General features: G+C 35.4%; 1 protein-coding gene across 1 annotated transcript; it reads right to left on the reverse strand.

Annotated features, from left to right (window-relative positions):
* Positions 1 to 175: 175 nt before the first annotated feature.
* Positions 176 to 9848, reverse strand: LOC136687637 (interferon-induced protein 44-like). The gene is made up of 9 exons (XM_066662145.1): positions 9757 to 9848; positions 8326 to 8410; positions 7055 to 7143; positions 6528 to 6561; positions 6229 to 6433; positions 3700 to 3852; positions 2231 to 2402; positions 2043 to 2143; positions 176 to 1472 (listed from the first exon to the last, which is right to left on the reverse strand). The coding sequence occupies exons 2-9, from the start codon at positions 8394 to 8396 to the stop codon at positions 1290 to 1292; spliced, it is 1008 nt and encodes a 335-aa protein (XP_066518242.1). The 5' UTR covers positions 8397 to 8410; positions 9757 to 9848; the 3' UTR covers positions 176 to 1289.
* Between the last annotated feature and the right edge of the window lie 4408 nt (positions 9849 to 14256).

A 14256-nucleotide genomic window follows, 5' to 3' on the forward strand; every position in this document is an offset into this window, starting at 1 on the left:
GATTAAATGAATTGAACTTACAAAGGGAGTGTATGCAAAATGTGTATTTATACACCCAATAGTAGTATTAGTTGTGTAAGAACTACCTAAAATTATATAATTCAAATATTCAAAATAACACCCAGAAGCAAAATGTATTGCATATACTGTATATTTATATGTAATCAAACTGCATTGAGTACCCTTAAGTTGCCATAAACTGTCCCAAAGTTATACATTATGTATTAAATTACATGGTTTACATTTTTTAAGACAAAATAAGTTTAAAACTGTAAAGCACAAGTATTTAAATATATTTGAGTAGAGGTCACCACTGAACCACCTTAACTTATCAAATTGATTAAAACTGAATGCAGCTTAATTTGTTTAAAAAAGTATTCAGAAGCAAATCTAACTTTTAATTCAGAACTATATTAAGTAAGCTTAAATGGTCCCAAAATAATGCACTACTGATTAATATACGATTAAAATTGTAGCTCTAAAATATATTTTTTTAAAAATCCATATAATTGTAGCATATATATTTTAAATTGCAAGGACAGGCAGGAACTATGTATTTGACTCCTAATGCTCTACAAGCCTTCCTCTTAAATTAGTAAATTGTTCTGGGTAAGAGTGTCTACCAAATATTGTAATTGAAATTGTAAAACATGAAAGGTATAAGAGTTTTTAGACAACCCACTAGTTATAGAATTCAGTTATTCCACAACCATTTCTGATACAGGTGTACAATTGTGCACTCACACACAGCCTGTAAAACACCTTTATATCATTTTAGCTCCGGAACAGCTGCCCCAGAGCATTATACATCACCAATCAGGCTTCTGTAGAGATTTTACTACATCACTCATTTAGCTGAATGCCACAATAGGTATTCTAGCTATAGTATTGATTTAGAAGTGTCTATAAACTTTTAGACTTAATATGTTACTGAAAGTACACTAAATAATATAATGTTTAGTTTAGTTTGACTGAGTATGATTATATTCACTGAAGATGACGAAGATGACTTCTCCTTCATGTCTACATTTTTGTGTAAGATTTTGGACTGAAATTTTACAGTTTTACCTGTTCGTGCATATCCTAATACTCCATGTTTATAATATTAAACTTTCAATCCAGAAATATGACAAACTATATAAAGACAAATATCAAGTAAATAAGCACAATAAAAATTAAAATAAACACATTTTGTATGTGAATGTATTTCTTCTAAATATTTATGTGTATTCTGTGTGAAACAAGCCTCATACACAAAGTTTGTTCTGATTTTATGCAAACGTTTCTACTTATTCATCATCATCAGCATAAACCTGGTCCTCCACGTAATCATTGGCAAACATAACAATACTTTTTAGTGCCATCAGAATCAAGATATCTAGATAAAGGTTATTGTTGATCTCTTCACTGTAGTTCTTCAAAGGGAAGATACAGTTCATTGGGACGCCCAGTCTGTTACTGCACTCCTCCATCTGTAGGACAAACACAAGGGAATTTCATCTTGTACATGTTTCTTTATGTGTGAAAGCAGTACTATTAAGGCTGGCACAAGTCTACGATTAACTGATGGTTAAATCATTTACTGTATATTCTATGAAAAATGTGGCTGAAGAGCTGTTAGTCTTGATCTTAGCTTGAGAGAGAGAGAGAGAGAGAGAGAGAGAAGTGGAATATCCCCACCAATATCCAGCGATAATTGAATTGTCCCCCAAAAAAAACAAAACCTCTCTATATCTCATTAACCTAGAGGTGCAAAAAGGGTAAAATCACATTTTGAATTGTTATTCAGAATAGTTTTAAAGCATGTAGAATAGCGCATGTAGTATATCAGTCCTTTATTGTTTTATCATGGAGCAAGAGAAAAAAAGAGGGTGGGGTGGTCCCCACCAATGTCAAGAGCAAATCTACATCCTTGTAAACAACTTCGCTGAGTATAATAGACTACGATAAAAATTCATTTTTTAACCATTAAGTGTCACTTTTGCTCTTATTCCAAATGTATGGTTTTTTATGGCTAATTTCCAGAGTGTTAAAAAACAAACCTTCTCTTTGATTTTCCTGCTGATGTAGATGTTTCTGATATCTTTATCTACTAGTGGGCATGTTAAATCCACCTTCGGTATGATGACCACTTGTGGTATATCTGTAAAAGGGCATACACACTATGGATGTTACGTAAAATCCAAAATTCACCTTTACCACTTCGCCACTTAGAAAAGTACAGACTCACCCAGGTTACGAGCTTTTTCCCGAACAGTTCTCATCTTTTGGATAACCGCATCAGGGATTAAAGAGATTTTGTCTGCTGGTAGAACGCTCACCAGACAGTGGACCTTGTGGTTCAGTTCTGGGTCGCTTCTGTAGTGTTCACTTCCTTTAGAAATTGGGTGAACAGGGTTGAACTGAAAGAAGAATTGAAGTGATTTGATACACTATGCCATGTCCAGTCAACTTAACAGTCAATTACTTTATTATTAACATTTTATAAATTGACTCATTTACATGAGCCATTTTTATCAGTATGTTAGAAGAGGAGCAAATCAAACCAGGGGATGTGGGTGTTTCCCCAGTAAACATTTAGCCGTTGATTCAACTTTTAAATAACGTAATGACTGCCGTCTAATCAACGTTCTCTTAAGGTTGAAAATGAAAGTTGAAAAGACGTCCAAACACTGACATTGAAAAGACGACTATTAGACGTATTTTGGACATCCATTGACGTTATTAATTGGTCCCGAAATAAATTACTTGTATAAAATGCATTTTGGACGTCCACTGACGTTATTGATTGGTCACCACTTAACTAACTTATTAAGATGGATTTTGGACGTCCATTGACGTTTAAAATATGTCCTTGACGGACAGACTACTTTTAGACATATTTTGAACGTCCAGGGACGTTCCTTGTTTACTGGGTCAGCACCCGCAGTGTTTGCACAAACACGATTACCTCTTGAACCCCCCACTTCTCAGTCAATCAGTTAACGTACATGTAGTGTTGCCAACTGCCCCGTAAAATATGGAATCATCCCATAATTGGACATTAAAAGGTGCATTCTATTTTGAACCGACACGGGACTCCTTTTGTTCCATATTTTTGAGGTCACACTAGCTGCATCTTAATTCAGGGGCTGCATCCCTTCATATACCACGTTCTTCGAAGGTTGATGAGTGTCTTTCAAAGACTAAACCAAAATGGGACGGTCTACCTTACAGGATTTCCTTTTTGACTGCTGTTACTGTCACTAAATGCAGCCCCTGTTCGCTCTTACACCTTAAAGTCAGAGCTAGAAACTGTCATTTAATTGTTTTTCTCATTTTATTATAGCTGGAGATGAAAGTGTTTTATTATAGTGCAATTCACTATATGAACGGTGGTTCACGTGGGTTTCCTCAGGGTGCTCCGGTTTCCTCCCACATTCCAAAAACACACAAGGGTAGGTGGTTTGGTGACTAAAAAGTGTCAATAAGTGTGAATGTGGGAGTGTGTTTCGTCCTCTGAAGGATTGGCGCCCCCTCCAGGTTGTGTTCCTGCCTTGTGACCAGTGATTCCATGTAGGCTCCTGACCCAACGCAACCCTGAACTGGATAAGTGTTACAGACGAATGAATGAATATAATTATTACACTTTTTATTGTGTGTTTTTATTATTTCTGTGCTGACAGAATGATCAATTATTGACAGTGTTTATACACTTACTTGGTAGCCATTTTTCATATGACCCTCTAATATGTTGAATATGTCCTCTGTGTGCACACCTGCCGATTGTCCTTCTTCCAGACCCATGACATCAGAGAAGGCAAATGGATAGATGAATCGTGGTCCATCTTTGTTCAGCGTGTGGATTTTGAACTAGAAAAACACAAACACCTTCTTAAAGAACTACTAATTTATATCTGTCCCAATCAATTACAAGAATAAAATAATTAATGGGTGCATTGAACAACACTGTTTACCTCATTACAAGGGGTACCTGTCACAGAGATTTAGGTAACAAGTGAACAAGGAATTTAAGTTGATATGTTGAAACAGAAAAAAACAGGCAGAAGGGCAGAAGCTTGTCAGTCTGGTCCAGTCCCAAACAAGAGTAAATGCTGGCTATTTTAGAAGAGTTGAAATTACACAGTGCATCACAGGTTTTTGCTTATGCTGACCCCTTCACACTGTTTTGCACTTTAATAAAGTGCCCATGAGCTTCACTGGTTGTGTTGTCTGACCTGATGCTGAGGTGTCCAAACGGGATGTACTCGTCTGCCAGCTTTGACCATGAGACAGCACAAATATGTCCCTCAGAGCATGCTTCAATATTTGTGAATTTCTGCTAATCACTCATGAGTCTTTCTGCACTTGACTGAATGTCTCACCTGTATGTCACCTTCTGACCTTTGAGACTAGGTTTGAGCAAAACCTTTGCAAGATTCACTTCTTTAGATTTTTAATTTTTTTATTAACACAGCCATCAATACACACAGAACATGGTATAATAGACCAGTGAACTTATTATACGTCTATAATTATTCATTTGTGCTTGTCACTGTTAATAAATTATTGTTGTTTTACACACTGCTCATTGTTTTGCTCCAGTGTCCATCTGATGAAGATGGATTCCTCATTTTGGTTATGGTTTCTACAAAGTTTTCCTGCCACTGTCACCTCAATGAAATGTTGGCCCCGGAATTATATAAAGCTGATTTGCAGTTATAAATATCTAGTTCCCAGCGATACCCTGTTCCTTTATCAAGCATAGATTATTTTGTGGATAAAATGTTAAGGTACTTGGTTTTAGAAATTTAAATGTTATCTTGTTGCTTTCTGGTAAATGAGTTGCATTAATGTAATCTCAACACAGTGCTTCAGTTTTGTAACTTTGTATGAACAGAAAATAACAGGCTTTCCATCATACACACAAAATTTAGTTTGTTATTATTTGTTATTTTAAACAAAGACATTGATATGAAGATATGAAAGCTTCTACAGAACTTCAAATGACAAGGGTATGTATTTTGGGCTTTCCTGTTTTTAAAATGCTAGAAAAAACTCTGTGACAATGGCTGATGGTCCGGCTAAACTAGGCTTGCCTGGTTTCTCTGCTTCTGAATTTTTGCTGTTCTGCACTTAAGCCCCATTCAACCCTCACCTTTGGTATAGTTCATCCAATAAGTACATTCATTACAAGCCAAACGACTTGGATCAAACATACATAAGATATGTTAACATTGGATAAGAAGTGATATAGGCACTCAGACACATATTGGACATTGCAACATACACACATAACCAAGCAACAATGCCAGCACTTGCAGGACAACGGGGAGTGCCTGTTAAATGAATGAATAAAATGTTCTGTGGATAAACTAAGTGTTTTTTTTTATTCCTCCTTATCTTAATATCTAACTAACAGTGATAACAGAACTGTGGTAGAATAGCAATAATATACTTGAGGTGTGTTCTATAATGTAAGATACTGAAACTGGTGTTGTGATATCTGGGACTTGGCCTGTGTCCTCCTGCCTGCAGACCCAACATTCCACATTATAGCACTCATTCTTGTGTATTATTGCTTAATAAAATTGAACTGAACTCCTAAGGAAATAAAGCACAACGCAAAATACCAGTCCCCAGATCTCTGACCTTTCAGGTAAATAGAAGCTTTTTTTTGCAATGTCATTTTCTATCGGGTCTAAGAAAACAGAAGTCACATGAACAATTGTTGATTCTGTGAAATTCTGGAAGGTCAAGCATTATTTTTTTTTTCAAACTTTAAGTGCTTAAATGAAAAATAAAATAATTTCTGACAAAAAAGACACATTTCAGTTAAATATATTTGAACAAGTGATTGCATAATATTAGAATTTTCTGCAAGTCTCCAACTGTGATCTTCGGAGAGCATCTCTAACACCCCTAGGTTTCATTATTCAAAAAACCAATAAATACTGACATAGAGCCATTTGAACTTGTAAAAGCAAAATATAGCTGTGGCAGAGGAGTGGATATTTTGCCTTCCATGATGTATCAAGGGCTCTTTCTCTGATTTATTTCAGAGTTGTTAATGTTAAAAAGTAGTTGTTTACAGTTTTTTATTACTTTATATCCTCTAATGGTTTTCCCCCATTTGTGTTACATAATAGCTTGTTTTACGTTTTCGGGTAACAGTGTGAACTAGAGAATCGACTCTGTTTGATATCCACAAAGTGCTTAAGAGGACATTCAACTGAGCTTTGGTTCTACCTTTTTGGTGAAGCTTACACCAGTAGGTGCATTTGCCAGTGCAATAGTTGAGACATGGCCTTGTAGGGCAGTGTTGATTGAGCTGATAAAGCTGGACTTTCCTGCTCCAACTGGTCCATGAAGCAGAATCTTCAGACAGTCTACTTCCGATGTTCTGAGCTGGAATTGTTTCATTTGGCTCAAAATCTGCTTTTTGCTGCTTTCACTGATTAAGAAACACACCAGAATATTAACTCATGCACTGACTATGTTTACACAATGTTAAAATGAGTTAAATGTAGTCAAATCAAGGATCATACCTCCATATCACTTCTCTCCATGGATTGTCAAATCCTGTAATATAATTATAGATAATAATATAAAAATAAAATGGTTTTCAGTTGTGATGTATGCACGTAAAAGTTTGTAGACACCCATGATGACCCATGAATAATGTGGACAGGCAATCAAAACACTTATTCACAACAAAATTATGTTTTTGGATCAATTAAATATTAGCAATATAAATGGGAAGGCATCTCACTCATGACACTATTACTTATGTGATTACTTGATGGCATTCAGCCTTGAGAGATTAGTGAAATGCAGTAATGGATTTGAATACTTAGTGGCTCACTAGCTCCACTTTAACTCATCAAAGGTATTGAATTGTGCTCCATCACTCCAGGGAATGTACATTCACTGTTCCTGAGCCCAGTGCTGGGGATTTATAACTTCCTTTAGCAATGGGCAAATTCATATCGTAATGAAGGTGAAACAATGAAGATGTACATAGTGTATTAAATGCATTTGAATAAATAGGTTTGAACTGTCTTTACCACCTTACCTGGAGGTTTAGGGCCAGTAGGAGTGGTGGGTCCTGGTGCCGGGGCTCGTGACTGGGCTGGTGTGGGTGGTAAATGATCAATCTGTGCCCTGAGTGCAAGGCAGATAAATTGTTTCATACGTATTTCATAAATCCGAGTAACATAAGCTGGCACAGGTCATACATTGCTGCGGGTAACTGACGCACACACTGTAACCATACTTGTGAACTTTCTACAGAGACAGGAGGTCCTGCAATGACATCCCTAAATGCAGGCTGCCTTTCTGGTGCCCTGGGGTCAGACTTGAAGCTGACTTTTAAATCTTTGCAGATTTAAAAGATTTGCAGATCCATTCTTTCTGCTTGGTGCTTTTCTTGTCTGTTATTCATTTTATCACTGCTATCAAATCATGGCATCACCTTTTACAGGTTGCAAAGCCAGTTACACTAGAGCTCTGCCCATTGTGAAATTAAAGGCTCACAAAGTGTACAGCATTCCTATTCCAGACAATCAAACATCTGAAGGTGTAAGTCCTAAAGAATAGAATTTGCTTCATTATGTTTTGTAGAGAGGATGGCTCACTTTCACCTTTTATCTCAGGAAGTCCAATAGCATTGTGTAAGCAATAGTTTTGGATGTTTTCACGTGAGGCTTCACACAATGGCACAATGCCACCCTCACAAGCTGGCTACATTATGTGTTATTGTAACAACTAAAGACTGTTCTACACTGTGCAGTTATAGTTGTCTTCTCAGATCAAATCACAGTGTAAGGAAAGCTTCTGAAAACAAAAAATCTTGGCCAAATTCTGTGGTAGGTCATGCATTTTTTTCATGTCAGATTCCGCAAAAGAGATTTCCTGATGATAGAGTTGTAATGAATTAACAACAAAAAAGGCTCACGATTAATAACATCAATATTCTGCTTTGATCAAAGTTAATATAAAAATGAATAAGGGCAGTTTTAAGTTAAGACTCAAGTGATGATATTTTTGCATTTGCCTTCATTGTGAATTGGTTTCATGGCATTAGATATTTTATCTATCTATCTATCTATCTATCTATCTATCTGTCTATCTGTCTATCTATCTATCTATCTATCTATCTATCTAGATAGATAGATAGATTCATTTCTGGAAGGTCCAGCAGATCGATCATGCACCTTAGATCATTAAATTAATTAACTAGTTCATTAAATGTTAACGTTCCTGCTTTCTTTTCTGTAAACTTTTTTGTGAAATATTTTAAAAAGATTTTTTCACTTTTTACTATTTGATGACCATTCAACTCACTTCTTTTCACACTTAAGGCAGCGTCCATTCTTGTCCAAAGCATGAAAAATACTTTTCTTGCAACGAGGCATGGTCCCACCTGATGCTGAACAACATGCAAAAATAACGATGACAGTAGTATTGGTTAGTCAAAACTAAATTTCCAGTTTGATTTTACTGCAGTGATATTTATAGGTAAATATTTGGTCACCTCTGATCAAATGACATTTTTCTAAATTAATACCCATAAAAAATATATATATATAATAATAATAATAATAATAAACCAACATATTATCTGCACCAAAATCTAAAGGTAAAATAATAAAACATTTTGACGTATTTTACATTTAGCATGTACAAAAATAAATATATATAATTAGAAATGGGCATTTGAGCACTTGCATTATGTATTTATGAATTAAGCTTCTTTTGTTCTGTTAGTTACAATTTCTGGAAGTGTTGACAAATCCTGATTATAATGAATTTTTTAGCTCTTTGTGGAATTCACCAAAGCAAGAGGTGAATTAATAACAAATGTACAATGCTTATTACTTACATAACAATTACAATCCAATCTGACAATGATGTAATATTTAAAACCAATAATAATTGATTAAAATTGCTTACAGACTAGTATATATATACAAAATCCCCACATCAATGAACTACATACATATGATTTGACTAGCAGAATAATAGTGATGTACTTAGTGCTAAAATATATTATAAATATATTTTAAATATTATTAGTACATATATAGAAGCCAAAATATTAGGACTTGTTATCAAAATAACATTCATATAATTTTTTTTAAAGCTTTGTTTTAAAGTTGCTTGGGTGTTTTATTTTGAAGCCCCCAAAACCATTCAAAGGACTTCTTTTCTTATAGTGTCATTAAATAATAAACACAGAAGCTGATATGTTGGTTACTTTATGTCCCCAGGATATCATTTTCATAGTGGAAGTCCTCCTACACGTCTTATTCATAACAATATGGTTGCGGAAGGACAGCAGTATAACATTGGTGCCAATTTTGCACACCCAGCATAAGCATAAAGCAAAAAAAAAAGTGTCAACAACACATCCTGTTGAATGTTTTTTTAAGCAATACAACATACTGTCTGTGCATTTTTTAAATAATGTTTAAAGGAAATCTCAAAGACAGCATTTTTCAAAGACAACTGTCCTAAGCTTAGAATTGAACTTGGATATCCATGGCCCTGGAGCTGTATGGCACTGACAACATACATTTGCTATTCTGTGCCTCCAACTAAACAAAAATTAATATTGAGTATTTTATAAATAGTCAACATGCTCTTTATTTGCTGAGATAAAATAACATCCTCAATCTTTGCATTCTAACTCTAATTACAAATTCAAACAACAAAATAAATATCTCTTAATCTGAAAATAAATAAAAAACTAACATTGGACATACTTCAACTTACCTCCTAGTTTTCTTAGAAATCAAGCTTGTCCGTCTGTACAACTGATGCCAGCTGGAGGCTTAGCTCTGTGTAATTAAATGAACCATCAAGAGCTTGCATTCTTTTAATGCTTGTGAAACCAATCTGAGATGGTTTACTTTCTCTTTCACTTTTATTATGAAAGCAGCACAATACTGCTCTCTGGCTACAAGAGTAAAGACCTATGGTTTAGAAACCACTAGATGACTTCTATGCATGATTTAATACCCTCTACACAGCAGTGAGAGTCATGCTTCCTTTTGTCAACCAGTGGCTGTCTGTAAATCAGTTGACAGGAGAAAAGGAGAACCCTGCTATGGGTGAAACGTTAATAGTGTAGGCTCCCAGAACTTGACAAGAGCCGGGTTAGGTCTTTTTTTTTTTTTTACATTTACATTAACAGCATTTAGCAGATGCTCTTAGAGCGACTCACAAAAGTGCTTAGCATTCAATCAGAATTGGTATCCTGGCTAGAGTCCACATTCCCTTTGATCTCAGACGTTTGTCAGAACAAGAGCCGGTGCTGATACCTAGAAGAAACAAAACATAATAAGTACAATATGCAATACAATTTAGTCAGTTCTCATTAGAAGGCAAAACTAGTCAGTGCTCATACCTAGAAAGAAAAGAGTTAAGTGCAGTAGAAGTACAAAATCAGTCTGAATCAGAATTGTGACCCACTTACCTAAGGGAGTCACGAAGAGATGGGTCTTCAGTCTGCGTTTGAAGAGATTTTCTGCTGTTTGGACACCCAGTGGAAGTTTGTTCCACCACCTGGGCATCAGGACTGCAAGGAGTTATGACGCTAGTCCTTCATGTGACTTAAGGCATGGCAGGTCAAATCGAGCTGTACTTGAAGTCTGAAGGGCTCATGGTGCAGTCCGACTCTTGACCATTGAGATTAAGCTTCAGATGGTGAGCTGTCATCCAAGAAGAAATGTCAGTCAGACATGATGAGATGTGACTGGAGACCTGAGTGTCAGAAGGTATGAACAAAAGCATTATTTGAGTGTTATCAGCATAACAGTGGTACGAGAACCACGAGATGTAGTTATATCTGCAAGAGAATGGTTATATGATGAAAAGAGAAGGGAAGAGTTCCAGATTCCACCTACCACCCTGATCTGGGATTGAGATGACCATCGTGGATATATGACTGTGGTGCGTACACCTACAACAATGGAACACATCTTGTTGCTTGATATTCCCTCCACTGTCATTAGTTAAGGACCATAATAAGTAATCAATATAATGTAAATGTTTCCTCTGATGTTCATATGATAATGACATACCTGAAGACCCGAAACAATCACTGTATTTACTGAACCATTCAAGAAATCTTAGATATACCTAGAATTATTTCTGTTCATGGTAGGATCTTTAAAAATTTTAAATATTATTCACACTCACACATCTTTTAAAAAGCATGGGTAAGTATGGAACCAAGCATGATTTTCTGTGTCACTGCTCAAAAATCTTTGTAGCACCTTTAAGTATTAGAGTGTATCTTTGACTAACCAGTGGTGGATAAAGTACAAAAACCATGTTACTTGTGTTAAACTAGAGATTCTCAAGGTAAATAATTATTCAGGTAAAATTAGAAATCCTCTTTTTAGATTTCCACTTGAGTAAAAATAGGAAATTATTTGCCTTTAAATGTCACTAGTGTCAGTCTTGCTACAGCAGTCATTTAATACAAAGGCATTAATTAGTCTGAAAATGATTACTATAAATGTTATCATAAACACAAAATACTGATGGCCCTGACGCTTTTAGAAATAATGATGCAATTAAGATCTTTGAGTCTCTTTTATATGATTTATTCCAGGGAATAATGGAGACAGTAGACACACTCAATCATTTTAAAGACTGAAGAAACATTGCACTGTCAATGAAAATAATGGGTTCTACTTGTGTAGTAGGTATGGTAAAGAAACTATCATGGCTATAGAGACAAAAGTTCTCAAAGGCTTGTTACCACATTTTCAATTATGTAAAAGTAGCAATGACCAAAATCAGACAATATGCGACCCAGATCAAAGAAATCATGTGACTGCAGCTCAAGGATTGAAGAGAAAAATGTTATCAGCATTGACATCTGTTCAAACATCTTTGTGAACACTTATCACGTCTTTAGTCGAAACATGTCTTATCATATGAAATTTGCATGTGACCTTAGTTCAACAGAAGCATGTTTTAAGTTCAACTTGACGCACAAGACAAGATCTTCAAACATGTAAGACAGGAGGGACAAATATGACATTTTTTGGGCTAAATGTGAGTGAACACTTTTGTAGGTATAGGGTGAAATTTAGTGTGAAATTTCTAAAGCAGTCTTAATTGTCTGTTCTAATTAATACTTTTACAAAGATGGAGAACAAGCCCATAGTTAGTCAAATTATATTGCCAAAAGTATTCACTCACCCATCCAAATAATTGAATTCAGGTATTCCACTTCCAAGGACAAAGGTGCGTGCCTCCGTCAGTCCGCCCCCGCTATCCTGATAGTTCTCGTGTTCTCCATATTAAATGTTTTTTCTATATTTCTACTGCTAAATATCTAAATATAATCTTGCTTCATGAGATATGATGTGTGTCTTGTTTTTATGAGAGATCAGCTGTATGTTCATTGTGTATAAGTTTGAAACATATCACTTTATGTCAGTGTTTATATCACCTTTGTTTTTTGTTTTTTAAAACCAGATGAGTTTTATACATAAAACCAGTCTAAAGCTAATGTATGCACCAAAATCTTGAATGAACAGACAGAGGTGAGAAAGCAAATGTAGTTTTATTAAATGGAAACAGACAAACATGGTACAGAAAAGGTAGGAAGAAATCAAATAAAAGAAAAGAAAAGAGAAACTTACTGAAACAGAACCTAAAACAGGGAATTAAAAATTATACTAAATATAACACATTTCATTAATTTTTAAGCAGTTACAAGCTCATTAATGAAGATAATCCTGGTGCTCTACATAACTGGCAGACCTGATGATATGCGTCATTGCTTTAAGAATCAAAATGTCCTTATCCAAGTCAGTTTCAGTCTCCTCACTGTAGTTCTTCACAGGGAAGATCCAGTGTAATGGGACCCCAGATCTATTACTGCACTCTTCCAACTAAAAAACAGAATAATACAGATGAACATTTGTTCTTGTAAGGTTTCTGACCATGTTTTCTATGTTTTTCCTTCTTTCTTTCTAACTGTTTTATCTATATATTGATTTTCCTTATTTTGTTCTCCTTTTCACATTTTTTGACTTGTTTTAGTTTGGTTTCCTTGTCTGATGCTGTCTCTTTGTACTACTTTGTTTTGTTTACTTCATCCATGTGCTTGTCTCACTCAGCCACACTCTTTTCTGCCCATGTGACTTTTCCAGATTTCCTTGTTAGTTGACCATTAGAAGACCAGTCCCTAGTCTTTGCCTGTCTTTCATTGTTCTTAGCCTTTGGTATCTTGGGTGACTGTTTTTCTGGTCCTCTCTAGTTTTAGCTGTCCTAGTTTGTGTCCTTTAGTCTGGTTGTTTGTATAGTTATTTTCATCCTTCCTCCAGTCTCTCTCTGTTATAGTGCCTAGCTCTCTTAATTCAGGTTTCTGTCCCTTCTTTGTCTTGTCTTTAATAACTTTCACACATGCTTTTTAAATTTGGGTGTGTGCCTCTCTTTGTGTCTTGTTTAGTTTTGTTTATATTCATTTATTTGTGCAACAATACCATCTTTAACCGGTTCAGGGTTGTAGTGGGCCCAGAGCCTCAGGTTTAACTGCTTTACTCACTTTATCTTTAATTTTCTTGCTGGTGTAGATCTTTCTCGGATTCTTTGCCACAAGTGGACATGCTAGGTCAACCATGGACATGATGATGACCTCAGGAATCCCTGTTCATTTCCACAAAAAAAATATTTTTTCCATTATTCAAAATGTATGGTCTTCATATAAAATTATTATTACATCAATAATATGAATAAAATTACACACCTCATGAAACAGAAAAATAAGGACGCACCCAAATCATTTGCCATTTTATGGACACATCTTCTTTATAACATCTTCACTGATTAATGAGAGTCTGTTTGCTGGTAAAACACTCACTAGGCAGTGAACTTTGTCTTTAAAACTAGGGTCATCCTTAAAGTGTGGGTTACCTTCAGCAACTGGGCATTGAGGATTAAACTGAAAAACAAGCAAACACAAAAATATTGATATGCAGTTTGTTTAATTAGGTGCTAATGGCAGAATGCCTTTGGACCCGAATCCCGCATTTTACGGGGTGAAAAACTCACCTTATATAATCAGCTTTGTAAGTCTTGAATGTCTGAATGCGTCTGTGAGCGCCGTATACCGTTAGAAAGCACAGATCCTACCGTTTCTAAAAATAGCACTCTCATTGCGGTGCCAAAAAATCAAGGCGCTTCTTCAAATTTTTTGTCTTATGTCCTTGTCATGAAAAATTCTAATAATAGTCGCTAAAATCAGAAAAA

Source organism: Hoplias malabaricus, chromosome 2 (assembly GCF_029633855.1).
Source record: "Hoplias malabaricus isolate fHopMal1 chromosome 2, fHopMal1.hap1, whole genome shotgun sequence".
NCBI lineage: Eukaryota > Metazoa > Chordata > Actinopteri > Characiformes > Erythrinidae > Hoplias > Hoplias malabaricus.